Raw genomic sequence first — 15,116 nt, forward strand, 5'->3', positions numbered from 1 at the left:
CTTCAGTCCTGAGACTGGTTTGATGCAGCTCTCCATGCTACTCTATCCTGTGCAAGCTTCTTCATCTCCCAGTATCTACTGCAACCTACATCCTTCTGAATCTGCTTAGTGTATTCATCTCTTGGTCTCCCTCTACAATTTTTACCCTCCACGCTGCCCTCCAATGCTAAATTTGTGATCCCTCGATGCCTCAGAACATGTCCTACCAACCGATCCCTTCTTCTAGTCAAGTTGTGCCACAAACTTCTCTTCTCCCCAATCCTATTCAATACCTCCTCATTAGTTACGTGATCTACCCACCTTATCTTCAGCATTCTTCTGTAGCACCACATTTCGAAAGCTTCTATTCTCTTCTTGTCCAAACTATTTATTGTCCATTTTTCACTTCCATACATGGCTACACTCCATACAAATACTTTCAGAAATGACTTCCTGACACCTAAATCTATATTCGATGTTAACAAATTTCTCTTCTTGAGAAACGCTTTCCTTGCCATTGCCAGTCTACATTTTATATCCTCTCTACTTCGACCATCATCGGTTATTTTACTCCCTAAATAGCAAAACTCCTTTACTACTTTAAGTGTCTCATTTCCTAATCTAATTCCCTCAGCATCACCCGACTTAATTTGACTACATTCCATTATCCTCGTTTTGCTTTTGTTGATGTTCATCTTATATCCTCCTTTCAAGACACTGTCCATTCCGTTCAACTGCTCTTCCAAGTCCTTTGCTGTCTCTGACAGAATTACAATGTCATCGGCGAACCTCAAAGTTTTTACTTCTTCTCCATGAATTTTAATACCTACTCCGAATTTTTCTTTTGTTTCCTTTACTGCTTGCTCAATATACAGATTGAATAACATCGGGGAGAGGCTACAACCCTGTCTCACTCCTTTCCCAACCACTGCTTCCCTTTCATGCCCCTCGACTCTTATAACTGCCATCTGGTTTCTGTACAAATTGTAAATAGCCTTTCGCTCCCTGTATTTTACCCCTGCCACCTTCAGAATTTGAAAGAGAGTATTCCAGTCAACATTGTCAAAAGCTTTCTCTAAGTCCACAAATGCTAGAAATGTAGGTTTGCCTTTTCTTAATCTTTCTTCCAAGATAAGTCTTAAGGTCAGTATTGCCTCACGTGTTCCAACATTTCTACGGAATCCAAACTGATCTTCCCCGAGGTCGGCTTCTACCAGTTTTTCCATTCGTTAGTAAAGAATTCGCGTTAGTATTTTGCAGCTGTGACTTATTAAACTGATAGTTCGGTAACTTTCACATCTGTCAACACCTGCTATCTTTGGGATTGGAATTATTATATTCTTCTTAAAGTCTGAGGGTATTTCGCCTGTCTCATACATCGTGCTCACCAGATGGTAGAGTTTTGTCATGACTGGCTCTCCCGAGGCCATCAGTAGTTCTAATGGAATGTTGTCTACTCCCGGGGCCTTGTTTTGACTCAGGTCTTTCAGTGCTCTGTCAAACTCTTCACGCAGTATCTTATCTCCCATTTCATCTTCATCTACATCCTCTTCCATTTCCATAATATTGTCCTCAAGTACATCGCCCTTGTAAAAACCCTCTATATACTCCTTCCACCTTTCTGCTTTCCCTTCTTTGCTTAGAACTGGGTTGCCATCTGAGCTCTTGATATTCATACAAGTGGTTCTCTTCTCTCGAAAGGTCTCTTTAATTTTCCTGTAGGCAGTATCTATCTTACCCCTAGTGAGACAAGCCTCTACATCCTTACATTTGTCCTCTAGCCATCCCTGCTTAGCCATTTTGCACTTCCTGTCGATTTCATTTTTGAGATGTTTGTATTCCTTTTTGCCTGCTTCATTTACTGCATTTTTATATTTTCTCCTTTCATCAATTAAATTCAATATTTCTTCTGTTACCCAAGGATTTCTATTAGCCCGCGTCTTTTTACCTACTTGATCCTCTGCTGCCTTCACCACTTCATCCCTCAGAGCTACCCATTCTTCTTCTACTGTATTTCTTTCCCCCATTCCAGTCAATTGTTTCCTAATGCTCTCCCTGAAACTCTCTACAACCTCTGGTTCTTTCAGTTTATCCAGGTCCCATCTCCTTAAATTCCCACCTTTTTGCAGTTTCTTCAGTTTCAATCTGCAGTTCATAACCAATAGATTGTGGTCAGAATCCACATCTGCCCCAGGAAATGTCTTACAATTTAAAACCTGGTTCCTAAATCTCTGTCTTACCATTATATAATCTATCTGAAACCTGTCAGTATCTCCAGGCTTCTTCCATGTATACAGCCTCCTTTCTTGATTCTTGAACCAAGTGTTAGCTATGATTAAGTTATGCTCTGTGCAAAATTCTACAAGGCGGCTTCCTCTTTCATTCCTTCCTCCCAATCCATATTCACCTACTATGTTTCCTTCTCTCCCTTTTCCTACTGACGAATTCCAGTCACCCATGACTATTAAATTTTCGTCTCCCTTCACTACCTGAATAATTTCTTTTATCTCGTCATACATTTCATCTATTTCTTCATCATCTGCAGAGCTAGTTGGCATATAAACTTGTACTACTGTAGTAGGCATGGGCTTTGTGTCTATCTTGGCCACAATAATGCGTTCACTATGCTGTTTGTAGTAGCTAACCCGCACTCCTATTTTTTTATTCATTATTAAACCTACTCCTGCATTACCCCTATTTGATTTTGTATTTATAACCCTGTAATCACAGGTAGCACTGGCAAAAAGGGCATTCATGGCCAAGATAAGTCTACTAGTATCAAATATAGGCCTTGACTGAAGGAAGAGCTTCATGAGAATGTACATTTGGAGCACAGCATTGTATGATAGTGAAACCCAGACCAGAAGAGATGAAAGCTTTTGAGCTGCTACAGAAGAATGTTGAAAATTAGATGGGCTGGTGGGTGAGGAATGAGGTGATTCTCCCTGGGAGTGGTGAGGAAAGGAATATGTGGAATGCACTGGCAAGGGACAGGATGACAGGCTGTCTGTTAAGAAATCAGGTGATAACTAACATGGCACTAGAACGAGCTGTAGAGGGTAAAAACTGGGGATTGGAATATACTCGGCAAATGACTGATGACATAGATTACCACCAAGAGACATTAAAGTTCTCTGCTGTTCAGTGAACAAGACATTTGTGCTCTGTGCCATGAAAACAACAGACACAAATTTGCTTTTGATCAGCACACATATCACTGAGTGTGACACAGGGTTCATTGACTTCTAGATCACATGGATGAACAGAGTGGGCTAAGTTTCATAGAATTGCTGTTTTTGAAATTTGTATCAGTTTGTTAGGGTCTTCCTAGTCTCAAATAAGTTAATAAACTGTGTTAACTTATTCTGACTGACGTCAGTGTTTGAAGCTGTAGTCAAACACATCTGTCTGATGACACTTCTTTAAAACAGGAATATGACACTTCTTTAAAACAGGAATGGTCTTCACATCTTCATGTTGCTATAAGTGCTTTGTTCCTCTAACCGACTGTTATAAAGTTGCTGTTAGTATGCAAGAAAATCCTTTTGTATATCTATGAATAGGGACAGGAAAAAATCGGTGTTACGTATTTTTTGCACAGTGTTATTTTCTGGCAAGCTCTTCCTATTATCAATTATATATTTTCGTCATATTTAACCATTTTCAGCGCTATGTTGAAAATGGAGCTATTCCTCTAAGATAGGGGGGCCAAACATGAGACCAAAGTATAGAAAAATTATTTTAACAAAAAAGTTTGGCACAAATAATTATTTAAAAACAAATACCAAATGTAAAAATGAAAATAACAGTATGCTGCAGATTTTTATTAATGACATGTTTCACACTTCGTCATATCGTTCTTGAGCTGTGAAGACCACAGAAGCCGGTCTCAGAGGCTCAAGAATGATCTGAAGATGGCACTAGAAGTGTGAAACGCATCATCAGTAAAGTATCTTCAACGAAGACTATTATTTCAATTTTTAACATTTATATACTATTGCTGCACTCGGCCAGAATGGTGTGGAGTTGATACATATATTTTAAATACTGCAAAAAAAAAAAAAAAAAAAAGAAGAGAAAAAAAAAGGAAAAAAGACGATGTATCCAACAGATTGGAAAATATACAGAACTCCCCTTGTTTCAGGTCCGCAATTTGTTTTTGACACTCAGCAATTTTTCTCACCAACTTAAATATTTATGTTAAATAGTTGAAATTTCGTATGAAATAGCAATAATGAAACAGTTTTTCGAATGACAGCATTATCATTATTTCAGTGTTGTCTTCAGAGAGATTGTGCTGCCTGTCTGTCAGTACTTCGTTATAGTTTGAAAAGTCTCTGGCTGTCAACATTGGAACAAGGGAACCAAACGGCTTTCAGTCCTGCAGCTGCAAATTGCTGATTGTTTCAAATTGCTGATTGTCGACTGCAGTTGCCTATAGACATTTCACTATGTCAACATGTCCCAACTACATTGACATTTGGTTATGAATAAAATTCCGTAGAGATTGATACCCCTTCAGAGTATGTGCAGTACTAAGAACAGTCATCCCAGGTACAGATTGCAAGATCCTGGCCACTTTGGAGTTAATAGGATTGAGAATTATTGTCTTTGGATGAAAACAAGAATCCAAGGCGTTGAAAACTGATTTACTTGGATCTGTGACACCATGAGAGTTGACAATCTTGTTTGGAAGTGCAGTCCAGTTCACTTCATTCCCCCCTTAATTTCTGCCTCAAGCACTTCCCTCTTTATCGTTTTTAAAATCTCACTGTTTTCATTGCCAAATATTCCTTTTCCCACAATACTGAAGCATACTTAAACATGCTTCAACTTTATTCAACTTCTTTATTCAAAGTTCATGTGAAGTTGGATGCTTTGAAGTCGCTAAGAAGACAGCCATGCTCATCAAGTCTCTGTCTCTGGCATGTTCTTTAACAAACATGGCCTCTGCAAGAATCCTAGTTACATCATTATCTGCCAGTGAAATAATATACTCAATGCCTGCATTCGACAGCTCTTGCATATCATCACTGTGGAAGAATTCAATCATTATCTCAAAATATTTTGCTATGTAAGTGGCTGTGGAGAGCCAAGAGTTCCTTCATGCAAAAACTGTAAGAGGAAAAATCTTTCTCTTGAAGAAACTGCAAATATAAATGTTTCCTCTTTCCGGTGTTTAAAAAAGCACTCTTTAAATAAGGGATTGTATTATTTAACTTACGAAGTTCCTTGGAATAAATTTTAGCAGTTAGATTAATTTTACGTGCCCAGCATTGAACATGGATTAAATTATCACCTATTATTGTTTTCAAGGAGTCGACACATTTGTTCATCTACCTAGCACTGTCACTCACTACTGCCTTAACATTATTGTACTGTATATTATATGTTTCAAGAGCCCCAAAATAGCACGAGCACATTGTGTCGAGTTCGCTGCATTGAGAACTTTCACACCTGCCACAAAAATTTCTGCTCATTTCAAGATTCAATAGTTCTCAACAAAACAGCAAAAACACAACGGCCTCTTCCGTCAGTGGTCTCGTCGGCTAATATATCATCTTTCCCTGCTAGTTGTTCCATTACCCCAGGTTTCCTTTGCTGTTGTATTGTAGGCAAATAGTCTCTCTTTGCTTTACAAAATGGGATGTTGCTAGCACCTAAAAAGAACAGTCTGTTAGTTATCTGAACCTTTAAAATAATGTGATACTGTACAAAGAGTAAAATAGGGGGAACCGGAGTAATTGGAACGTCAGGTTATTCGAACAATGGCCTACAAACAGTAACCCAAGCAAGTTAAAGGTACCAAGAAGTTGTTGTGGATGTGTAACAATTAGATCTTATGCTTAAATTAATACCATTATTTAAGATTCACTAATTAGATTTTGGTGAAAATTTCTGGATATGTAGTGCTGAGGTTAGGTAGGTTCCTGACAGCCCTACAATACATTCATTTATTATAAGTGTGAAGGAGTGGGACACACTGTTTCAATACCTCCAGATGTGGTAATTAGAACTTACAGTTGCAGACTTAACATTATTATTTTTTTAACAGTTAATGGTTTGTCCCTTAAATAAGATACAAAGATGGGAAAATTGGAAAAGTCTGAGCATTAGTATAAATTTTAACTGAAATATCTGAGTTGCTTTGGTTTGAAGCTTTGCAAGTATTCAAAAAGATATTAATTTCTGTTCTAATTGCTCCGGTGCCCCCTATTTTTTTTTATCAAAGATGAGAGGTACAGACTTCAATTTTGAACTGATTGGGAGTACACATAAAGTGAGTATTCACCAAAATAATTTTGAGGCAGGCTGTAGCCACAATATAAATAAAAAAGTAACACCACTGCTCACCTTCATGAACTCGTTCATCCACTGCCGAAAGTCTTCGTTCTCCAGTTTGTGGAGTGGAATGTTGGCCTTCAAAAATGTTTCCACAGTCCTTTCGACCAGATATTCACAATCGCTCTTCTTCTTTTTTGCAGTTTCAAAGCTGCTGCTAATTGTAGACTGCTACTTTATTGGCAAACTGGTCTGCTTCAACTTGTTGCTCTTATGTTTTCTGGTCTGCACATGTTTCTCTATAGAATCTTTACGCTCCCATGAAACTGTGATATTGTAGATTTTACAAAACACTGTTAACGTATTGGGAACATACAATCAATTGATTTCAAATTCTCGCACCCTTTCGTCAGCGGTGACTGCAGGCTTCGGCATTTCACAGAACACATGTGTTCATTGCTGAGTCTAGAATAAGAATACAATGGGAAAAAAATCAGATGGTAAAAATGAGTATCTGAACAAGGGACTGCAATAGCTTTGAAATGGTCGAAAACCGTGTCACAAACAAAACATGAGTTAAGTGAAGTGTACCCCTACTCTAACCCAGACAGCTATGCGCATGCCCGAATCTGGCAGCGTGGCAGTGTCAGCAAAATTTTTCTGGGTAGATTCTGGCTTCTTTCTCTCACTGCTTATACACGTGACAGCCACACTCCAAGTAGCCAAAAGTGCGAGTAGGCACCACTTATACACGATTTCAACTCCGCGCATGCGTGGCAAGCTGTCTGGTAAATTCTTAAACAAATCTTATTTCAACGAAATTTGAAAACCAGCATATTGATATTAATTGAAATTTTGGTAAGTTAATACATGCAGAAAAATTTGCACTCAGCTTTGAAAACCACAATGCAATTGGTATATGCACAATATTGTTTATTCGCGAGGGTTGGCAGCGACCGTATGCAAAACAGTTGTCCTGCCAATGAATGGTGTTTGTAAACTTGACTAATGGCTGAAACACAAGCATGTACAATATTAACGTGGTTTGCGTGCTATCGCAGAGTACACCTTTTTCTTTGGTTGACTGATTTGAGAATGGGTTCTGATATGCGAAACTGGTCATCAGTTAAACAAAAGTAACTGAATTTTGCAACTATGGCTGTTTTCTACATCAAACTGGTTAACTCAAGTTGCTGTCATGTTGTTATTCCAGTGTGCTGGAAATTCTAAAAGATGAATTTTATATAGCTGCTTGTTTCCATAGGAGAAATTAGTGCTGTCCTGTAAGATACCTGCCACACCAACCATTCGGAACTTATCATATATACGGAAATAAACACCCAAATATTTATTTCATTCTTCGATCTCCAATCAGATGGTAATGTTATCATCATTTATTGCAGAACATACTTTTATTACATTTTCGGATTTTTCCTTTACTTTTACTGTAAAACATGGTAGTCATAAGTTGAAGACGGTGTTGGCAGTGTTCATGCCCACCTCCTTCTGTGAATACATGCATTACATTCATAGCAAAGACCCAGACTGTGTTGACAGTGCTACGATGGAAAAAAATACGTACTAGCATGCAAACCTACATCCATTCGTATCATAAACCACGAAAATATCCATCACGTTATGGCTTACTCTTTCGGCTATTGTCTCAAGTGTCAATGATCACATTTCTTCAAGCCATATATTGTTGCTGCATTATTAACTCCATTTGATGAGCAGGATGATGTGTTTGTGATATATTATCATTGTGCCATTGCTTGGAAACAGCATGATGTGACACTTACACTACAAAAGAAATAAATAATCAAAATTCATACAGTAGTCATTTGTATGTGCTCGCAAAAGTTGGTAGTCAAAAGGACACAGTGACACAACGAATGCAAAAAGTAGTGAGACGGTTGAACATGGAACATTTCAGCATTAAATATGTCGCTAACATCATTAGATTTACGACATTCTTACCAGGAGAGACACAAATTTTGTTGAAAAATGCCGATTTTGCATTACTTCCTTAAAAACAGCCTAATTCACGTTACTTCCTTAAAAACTGATGAATTCGCATTATTTCCTTAAAAATCACCACCAAATTCGCGTTATTCCTCGTGTTATTGTTGAAATGAATTTTTCCAGTCCCTATCTATGAAGAATCAAACTGGTGTCTCCTTAGGCTCTGTACCATTTGTTCATTCAAGCAGTTCTATTTGATTTCTGGTTGTAACAATTACTTTTCTGCATGTGTCATTGTAGTTCTTATGTGGTAGTCAAAAGAAGGAACCTCAGTATTATCTTCTGCGGGGAACAATTTCAAAAGAAGGAACTCATTATTTCCGCCTTCTCTCTTTGAACTGTTAACATACCATTGTGATTAATGAATGACTGGATAAATGGCTTTGATCTGTGGACAGATTTTAAATTAGGTGAAAATTTCTTAGGACATCTTGTCTAGTAAGAGCAAGACACACAACCGAGGTTCAAACAAGAAGGAGAAAATTAAGTTTTTTAGTAGGAATGCTCTTGGTACTCCCTTTGAGTCAGTCATTGTACACTGAGGTGACAAAAGCCAAGGGATAGTGAGTGCACGTATACAGGTGGCTGTAGTATTGCGTGACAAGGTTTAAAAGGGCAGTGCATTGGCAGAGCTGTCATTTATACTCAGGTGATTCATGTCAGAATTTTCAGAATGATTTTGGCTGCACAACGGTAATTAACAGACTTTGAACACAGAGTGGTAGTTGGAGCTAGATGCATTGGACGTTCTACACTCCTGGAAATGGAAAAAAGAACACATTGACACCGGTGTGTCAGACCCACCATACTTGCTCCTGACTCTGCGAGAGGGCTGTACAAGCAATGATCACACGCACGGCACAGCGGACACACCAGGAACCGCGGTGTTGGCCGTCGAATGGCGCTAGCTGCGCAGCATTTGTGCACCGCCGCCGTCAGTGTCAGTCAGTTTGCCGTGGCATACGGAGCTCCATCGCAGTCTTTAACACTGGTAGCATGCCGCGACAGCGTGGACGTGAACCGTATGTGCAGTTGACGGACTTTGAGCGAGGGCGTATAGTGGGCATGCGGGAGGCCGGGTGGACGTACCGCCGAATTGCTCAACACGTGGGGCGTGAGGTCTCCACAGTACATTGATGTTGTCGCCAGTGGTCGACGGAAGGTGCATGTGCCCGTCGACCTGGGACCGGACCGCAGCGACGCATGGATGCACGCCAAGACCGTAGGATCCTACGCAGTGCCGTAGGGGACCGCACCGCCACTCCCCAGCAAATTAGGGACACTGTTGCTCCTGGGGTATCGGCGAGGACCATTCGCAACCATCTCCATGAAGCTGGGCTACGGTCCCGCACACCGTTAGGCCGTCTTCCGCTCACGCCCCAACATCGTGCAGCCCGCCTCCAGTGCTGTCGCGACAGGCGTGAATGGAGGGACGAATGGAGACGTGTCGTCTTCAGCGATGAGAGTCGCTTCTGCCTTGGTGCCAATGATGGTCGTATGCATGTTTGGCGCCGTGCAGGTGAGCGCCACAATCAGGACTGCATACGACCGAGGCACACAGGGCCAACACCCGGCATGATGGTGTGGGGAGCGATCTCCTACACTGGCCGTACACCACTGGTGATCGTCGAGGGGACACTGAATAGTGCACGGTACATCCAAACCGTCATCGAACCCATCGTTCTACCATTCCTAGACCGGCAAGGGAACTTGCTGTTCCAACAGGACAATGCACGTCCGCATGTATCCCGTGCCACCCAACGTGCTCTAGAAGGTTAAGTCAACTACCCTGGCCAGCAAGATCTCCGGATCTGTCCCCCATTGAGCATGTTTGGGACTGGATGAAGCGTCGTCTCACGCGGTCTGCACGTCCAGCACGAACGCTGGTCCAACTGAGGCGCCAGGTGGAAATGGCATGGCAAGCCGTTCCACAGGACTACATCCAGCATCTCTACGATCGTCTCCATGGGAGAATAGCAGCCTGCATTGCTGCGAAAGGTGGATATACACTGTACTAGTGCCGACATTGTGCATGCTCTGTTGCCTGTGTCTATGTGCCTGTGGTTCTGTCAGTGTGATCATGTGATGTATCTGACCCCAGGAATGTGTCAATAAAGTTTCCCCTTCCTGGGACAATGAATTCACGGTGTTCTTATTTCAATTTCCAGGAGTGTATTTCTGAGATTGTGAGGGAATTAAATATTCTGATGTCCACAGTGTCAAGAGTGTGCCGAGAGTACCAAATTTCAGGCATTACCTCTCACCACAGATAACGCAGAGGCCAATGGTCTTAACTTAACAATGAAGTACAGAGGTGGTTGTGTAGATTTACCACTGCTAACAGACAAGCAACACTACGTGAAATAACTGCTGAAACCAGTGTGGGACATACGACAAATGTATCTGTTTTTAGGAAAGCATGGGGAAACTGGGCATTAATGGGATATAGCAGCAGACAACAGACATGAGTGCCTTTGCTAACAGCACGACATTGCCTGCAGTGCCTCTACTGGTCTCGTGACTGTATCAGTTGGACCCTAGATGACTTATAATTGAGATGTCGTGCACGACATCTTGCACCGGCAACAATTTCACAATTAAGGACAGCTATAGAGACAGCATGGCTCAGTATTTCTGCAGGGGATTTCCAATGACATGGTGAGTCCGTGCCGTATTGAGTTGTTGTGCTGCGCTGGTAGAAAGGAGATGCTACATGATATTAGGAAATATCCCATGACTTCTGTCACATCAATGTAAGGGGTGAGCTATTTTTCTAATTTAGTTTAAAGAAATCAGCTTTGATGAAAGTTTGATATATTGGTACTTTTTCCACAGCGCTATCAGAAGACTATCATGGCAAAATTAGGACTGTCACCAAAAACAGATCCAGCATCAGTGGATGAGGAGGTGAAGAAGAAAGCAAAAGTGTATGGCATGCAGGCACAGGAGCTAGTGCTGCATCCAGAACAGGTGTTCAAGGGGCATCTGGTGAGCACCCTGGAGTGCCAGGACTGTCTCCACCACTCTCAACGGATTGAGAGCTTTCTCGATCTCAGTCTGCCCATTAATAGCGATAAGGTGAGTCTGTGGCTATTTGTGTGACCACACATTGAATTGTACTACTTAACAGTGTATTGAAGAAAGATTCCTAGGCATATGTTGGTATTCATAATTGGAACTGTCCTGATTATTTGTGAAACAGTCTTTCGCTTGGAGGACAAAAGTTAAATAGCACTTTGGGTGTGAGGGGAGTGCAGCTATGAATTAGCATTCACAAATGGTATCACCTACACCTCTGCTTGCAAATTTAAACTGGATTTCTAACAGTGAATGTAACATGGGATTACCTTGCCTACCATAACTCCCCATCTCATTAACTTTTATATAACAAACATTATTAGTTTCTCTTTTTCCCAGCAATCTCTCTTTCTGGAACTAACATAATCAGTTTCTCTCTTCTCCCAGCAGTCTCTAGTAACAAACTCCTTGTTCCATACTGTGACTTTCACAGGTGTTGTCAGCCAAACTTGCGTCTGGACCGTCTTCCGTTACTGTGAAATCAGGAACTTATTCAATACTACTGTTGTGCATGGTAAACAAGTTAGACTAATGTATGGGATTCATAGGCAGTTCACTCGTTGCTAGCGTATTCATTTTTTACAGTGTCAGTTGTTATATCCAGTTCCAAAATTAACCTTTCAAATGTGTGGGATGTACACATATGTGATGTAGCTGTCAAGACAATTGCCCTGTTTTGGAGTAGACTTGTGTAACGAAACAAAACGCTTTTTCTGAAAATTCCTTAATGCTTTCATTGCGTATTACTACCTTAACTGTAGTTTAGTAGATTCACACTGTCATTTGTTAGCATAATTAGCTCATTAATTTCTGTATGACCGGTCATGACAAAAATTGTTGTTCTCAGTCATTGTAGAAGCAGATGGGATAATGTTAATTTTATGCATAATTGAGAGCATTAACATGGTTCAGTCTGTCATGACGTAGATTCACTCTCAGGTGAACAAATCACTCTCTTTTTTGCATGTTAAACTGGTTTCTGTTTTCAAGAATGACATTTATATCGTTAGTAGCATATTCTCTGAGTCATACTCCTGTGACAGTATTGGGCATGCCCCAAATAGAGGCTTAGACCTCATAAGCAGTTCTGTCCAAGTTAGCCACTCAGAATGTCTCATAGACTGTCTATTGTTTTGTCCTTCTCAAAACTTATTAATGGCATTCCACAAGTTTCAGTTGTAGTTGCTGTCTATAAATAACCTTCCATCTTACACTGATAAAGCAGAAACTGTACTCTTTACTGATTATGCAACCATCAAACTCTAGCCCAACAGAGCTTCAACAACAGAATGAGCAATAAATAAAATATTCAAAGATGTTATTGATTGTCAGTGAACAGTCTGTCACGGAACTTACGAAAAACAGTCCATTCAGTTCTGTATAAGGAAAGATGTGTCACCATCAATAACAATATAACGTAGGGGAAATTCAGTGCGTAAAACTGGCTGTTCGAAGTTCCTGGTCGTGCATATCAGAACTTGAATTGGAAATCATATATTACATATATTCTCAAATGCTCAAGCTCTGCAACATTTGCTCTACATGTAATTTCTGATTTTGATGACGAAAGCATTAGAAAGTTAGCTTACTTTGCATACTTCCATTCATTGATGTCATAGAGAATAATTTTCTGGGGCAGTTCCACAATAGAATAAGCATTCATTGCAAGGAAACATTTTTAAGGATGCTAATGGTATACATCCTCAGTATTCATGTAAGCAACTGTTAAAAAAATTAGTAATGCTAACAAGTCTCGCAATGCATTTACTGTCTCAAGAAGTTTGTTGTGAAGAATCGGGCAGTATTTGAAAAGAATAAATTATTCATAAATATAACACTAGAAAGAAAAATATCCTCCACTAAGAAAAATATCCTTCACTATTCACAACTTAATGTTATTCTCGCACAAAAAGGAACAAAATGTGCAGCCATAAAAATATTTGACCATCTCCCTTGTGAATTAAAGGTCTTGGCAGATAATGATAATCCTCCTCTGTAGATGATCATATTAATAAGCAGCATGTGTGGGGTTGGGTTACATTTATCAAACTTTGCTGCAAATTAAGATTAAAAGAAAAAAAATTGCTATATGTATATACTATGTAAAGCTCTTTATATAAATTTCAAATATGACGACTTCCTCTAATTGGTTTTGTTAACTGTATATGGTGTTTTAATTAAAAGAGGTATGCCTATTTTTACAGTAAGTACATTACAACAGTGAACTGTTTCTTTTTGCCCATCCGATAACCTCATAATAGGGATGCAACAAAAGTTTCTGACATTGTTCGCTTTAACTCTGGGAAGTCGTCATCATGTTGATCAATGAGTGCAATGTTTGTTACAAATTTGGTTTCTTTGGATTAATGATCAACTTCGGGGTGCCATCACTTAATTTTGATGACATTTATTTACTTCATTCAAATATTTCTAGTAGTTTTCGATGGTTAGTTTCATTTCTCAGCTCATTTGTACACTATGTGCATGGAACAAGTGGGGGGAGTCTTAACATGTATACCTAACTAGCACAGTTGGTGGATTCCTGTAAAAAAAAAAGAAAAGAAGTGTAGTGATACTGTAATTCTGTGTCAAAAAAATTGTCAAGTTACCTGACTGTAATGAAAGGAGCCTGTCCCCATTAAGTGAATAGAACATTAGCTGATTCTGTGATATATAGGAGTGCTAAGAATATTTGTGATTGTCATTTGTAGCCTCAGCCTCCAGCAGTGAGGAAAAAGAACAGCATGGAATCATTTGATTTCGGTGGGAATTCTACAGACGATCACCCTTCAAAACATCAGCTGAAAAAAGAACGAAGAATGCAACGTAAAGCCAGAAAAATAAAGAAAGGATTTAATGCTGATCCACACAAAGCTGAACCAACAATAGCAGAGGAAACAAACAGCAAAAGGAATTCTGGAGAGTCAGGTAAGCGGTTTTAAGGTAGTGAGAGAGGGGCACAGTGGTTCAGTCCACTAGACCTGCCTTTGGGAAGAGTGGCACCCAAATCTTTGGCTGACCATTCAAAAACAATTTTTCTGTTGTTTCTTTAAATAACTTCAGGAAAATACTGAAACAGCACATTTGAAAATGTCTCAACCAAAACTGTTAGATCGTTGTACAGTCCACATATGTACTCCATCTCTAGTGACTATGTTATTGCTGGGACATGAGATCTTAAATTCCTTTCCTTTGCATTACAGAGCTTACCTTTGCTAAATGATTGGTTAATTACAGAGATACGTGGGCATGCCAGAAGGACCTCTGAAGAATATAGTTCTGTGCAATAAAGGGAGAGTAACTAAGGCTGTGAAATTGACCAGTTGAAGTAATTTTGAATATTTAGTATAAAATCTGCTTCATTAAAATAATAGATTTTCCATTCTGGTCAGTGTTGATCTAGACAAATTACAATAGACCTAAATGTGTATGAAGATAATACATCAATAATTAATAGTGTTAATTATGTGAATAATTTTGAACTAACTGTTACTAACTGCTTTTGTAGTTTAGAAAATGTGGAAATACACTCCTGGAAATTGAAATAAGAACACCGTGAATTCATTGTCCCAGGAAGGGGAAACTTCATTGACACATTCCTGGGGTCAGATACATCACATGATCACACTGACAGAACCACAGGCACATAGACACAGGCAACAGAGCATGCACAATGTCGGCACTAGTACAGTGTATATCCACCTTTCGCAGCAATGCAGGCTGCTATTCTCCCATGGAGACGATCGTAGAGATGC

General features: G+C 39.7%; 1 protein-coding gene across 5 annotated transcripts in view; it reads left to right on the forward strand.

The window, feature by feature from the left end:
- Positions 1-15,116, forward strand: part of LOC126162809 (ubiquitin carboxyl-terminal hydrolase 45) — a 161,540-nt gene that overhangs the window by 82,540 nt on the left and 63,884 nt on the right. For all 5 annotated transcript variants that reach the window (XM_049919550.1, XM_049919549.1, XM_049919552.1 and 2 more), the window contains exons 9-10: positions 11,119-11,361; positions 14,073-14,289. In XM_049919550.1, the coding sequence (XP_049775507.1) occupies positions 11,119-11,361; positions 14,073-14,289 (460 nt within the window). The remainder of the gene's footprint in view (positions 1-11,118; positions 11,362-14,072; positions 14,290-15,116) is intronic.

This window comes from Schistocerca cancellata, chromosome 2 (genome assembly GCF_023864275.1).
Source record: "Schistocerca cancellata isolate TAMUIC-IGC-003103 chromosome 2, iqSchCanc2.1, whole genome shotgun sequence".
NCBI classification, from domain to species: Eukaryota; Metazoa; Arthropoda; class Insecta; order Orthoptera; family Acrididae; genus Schistocerca; species Schistocerca cancellata.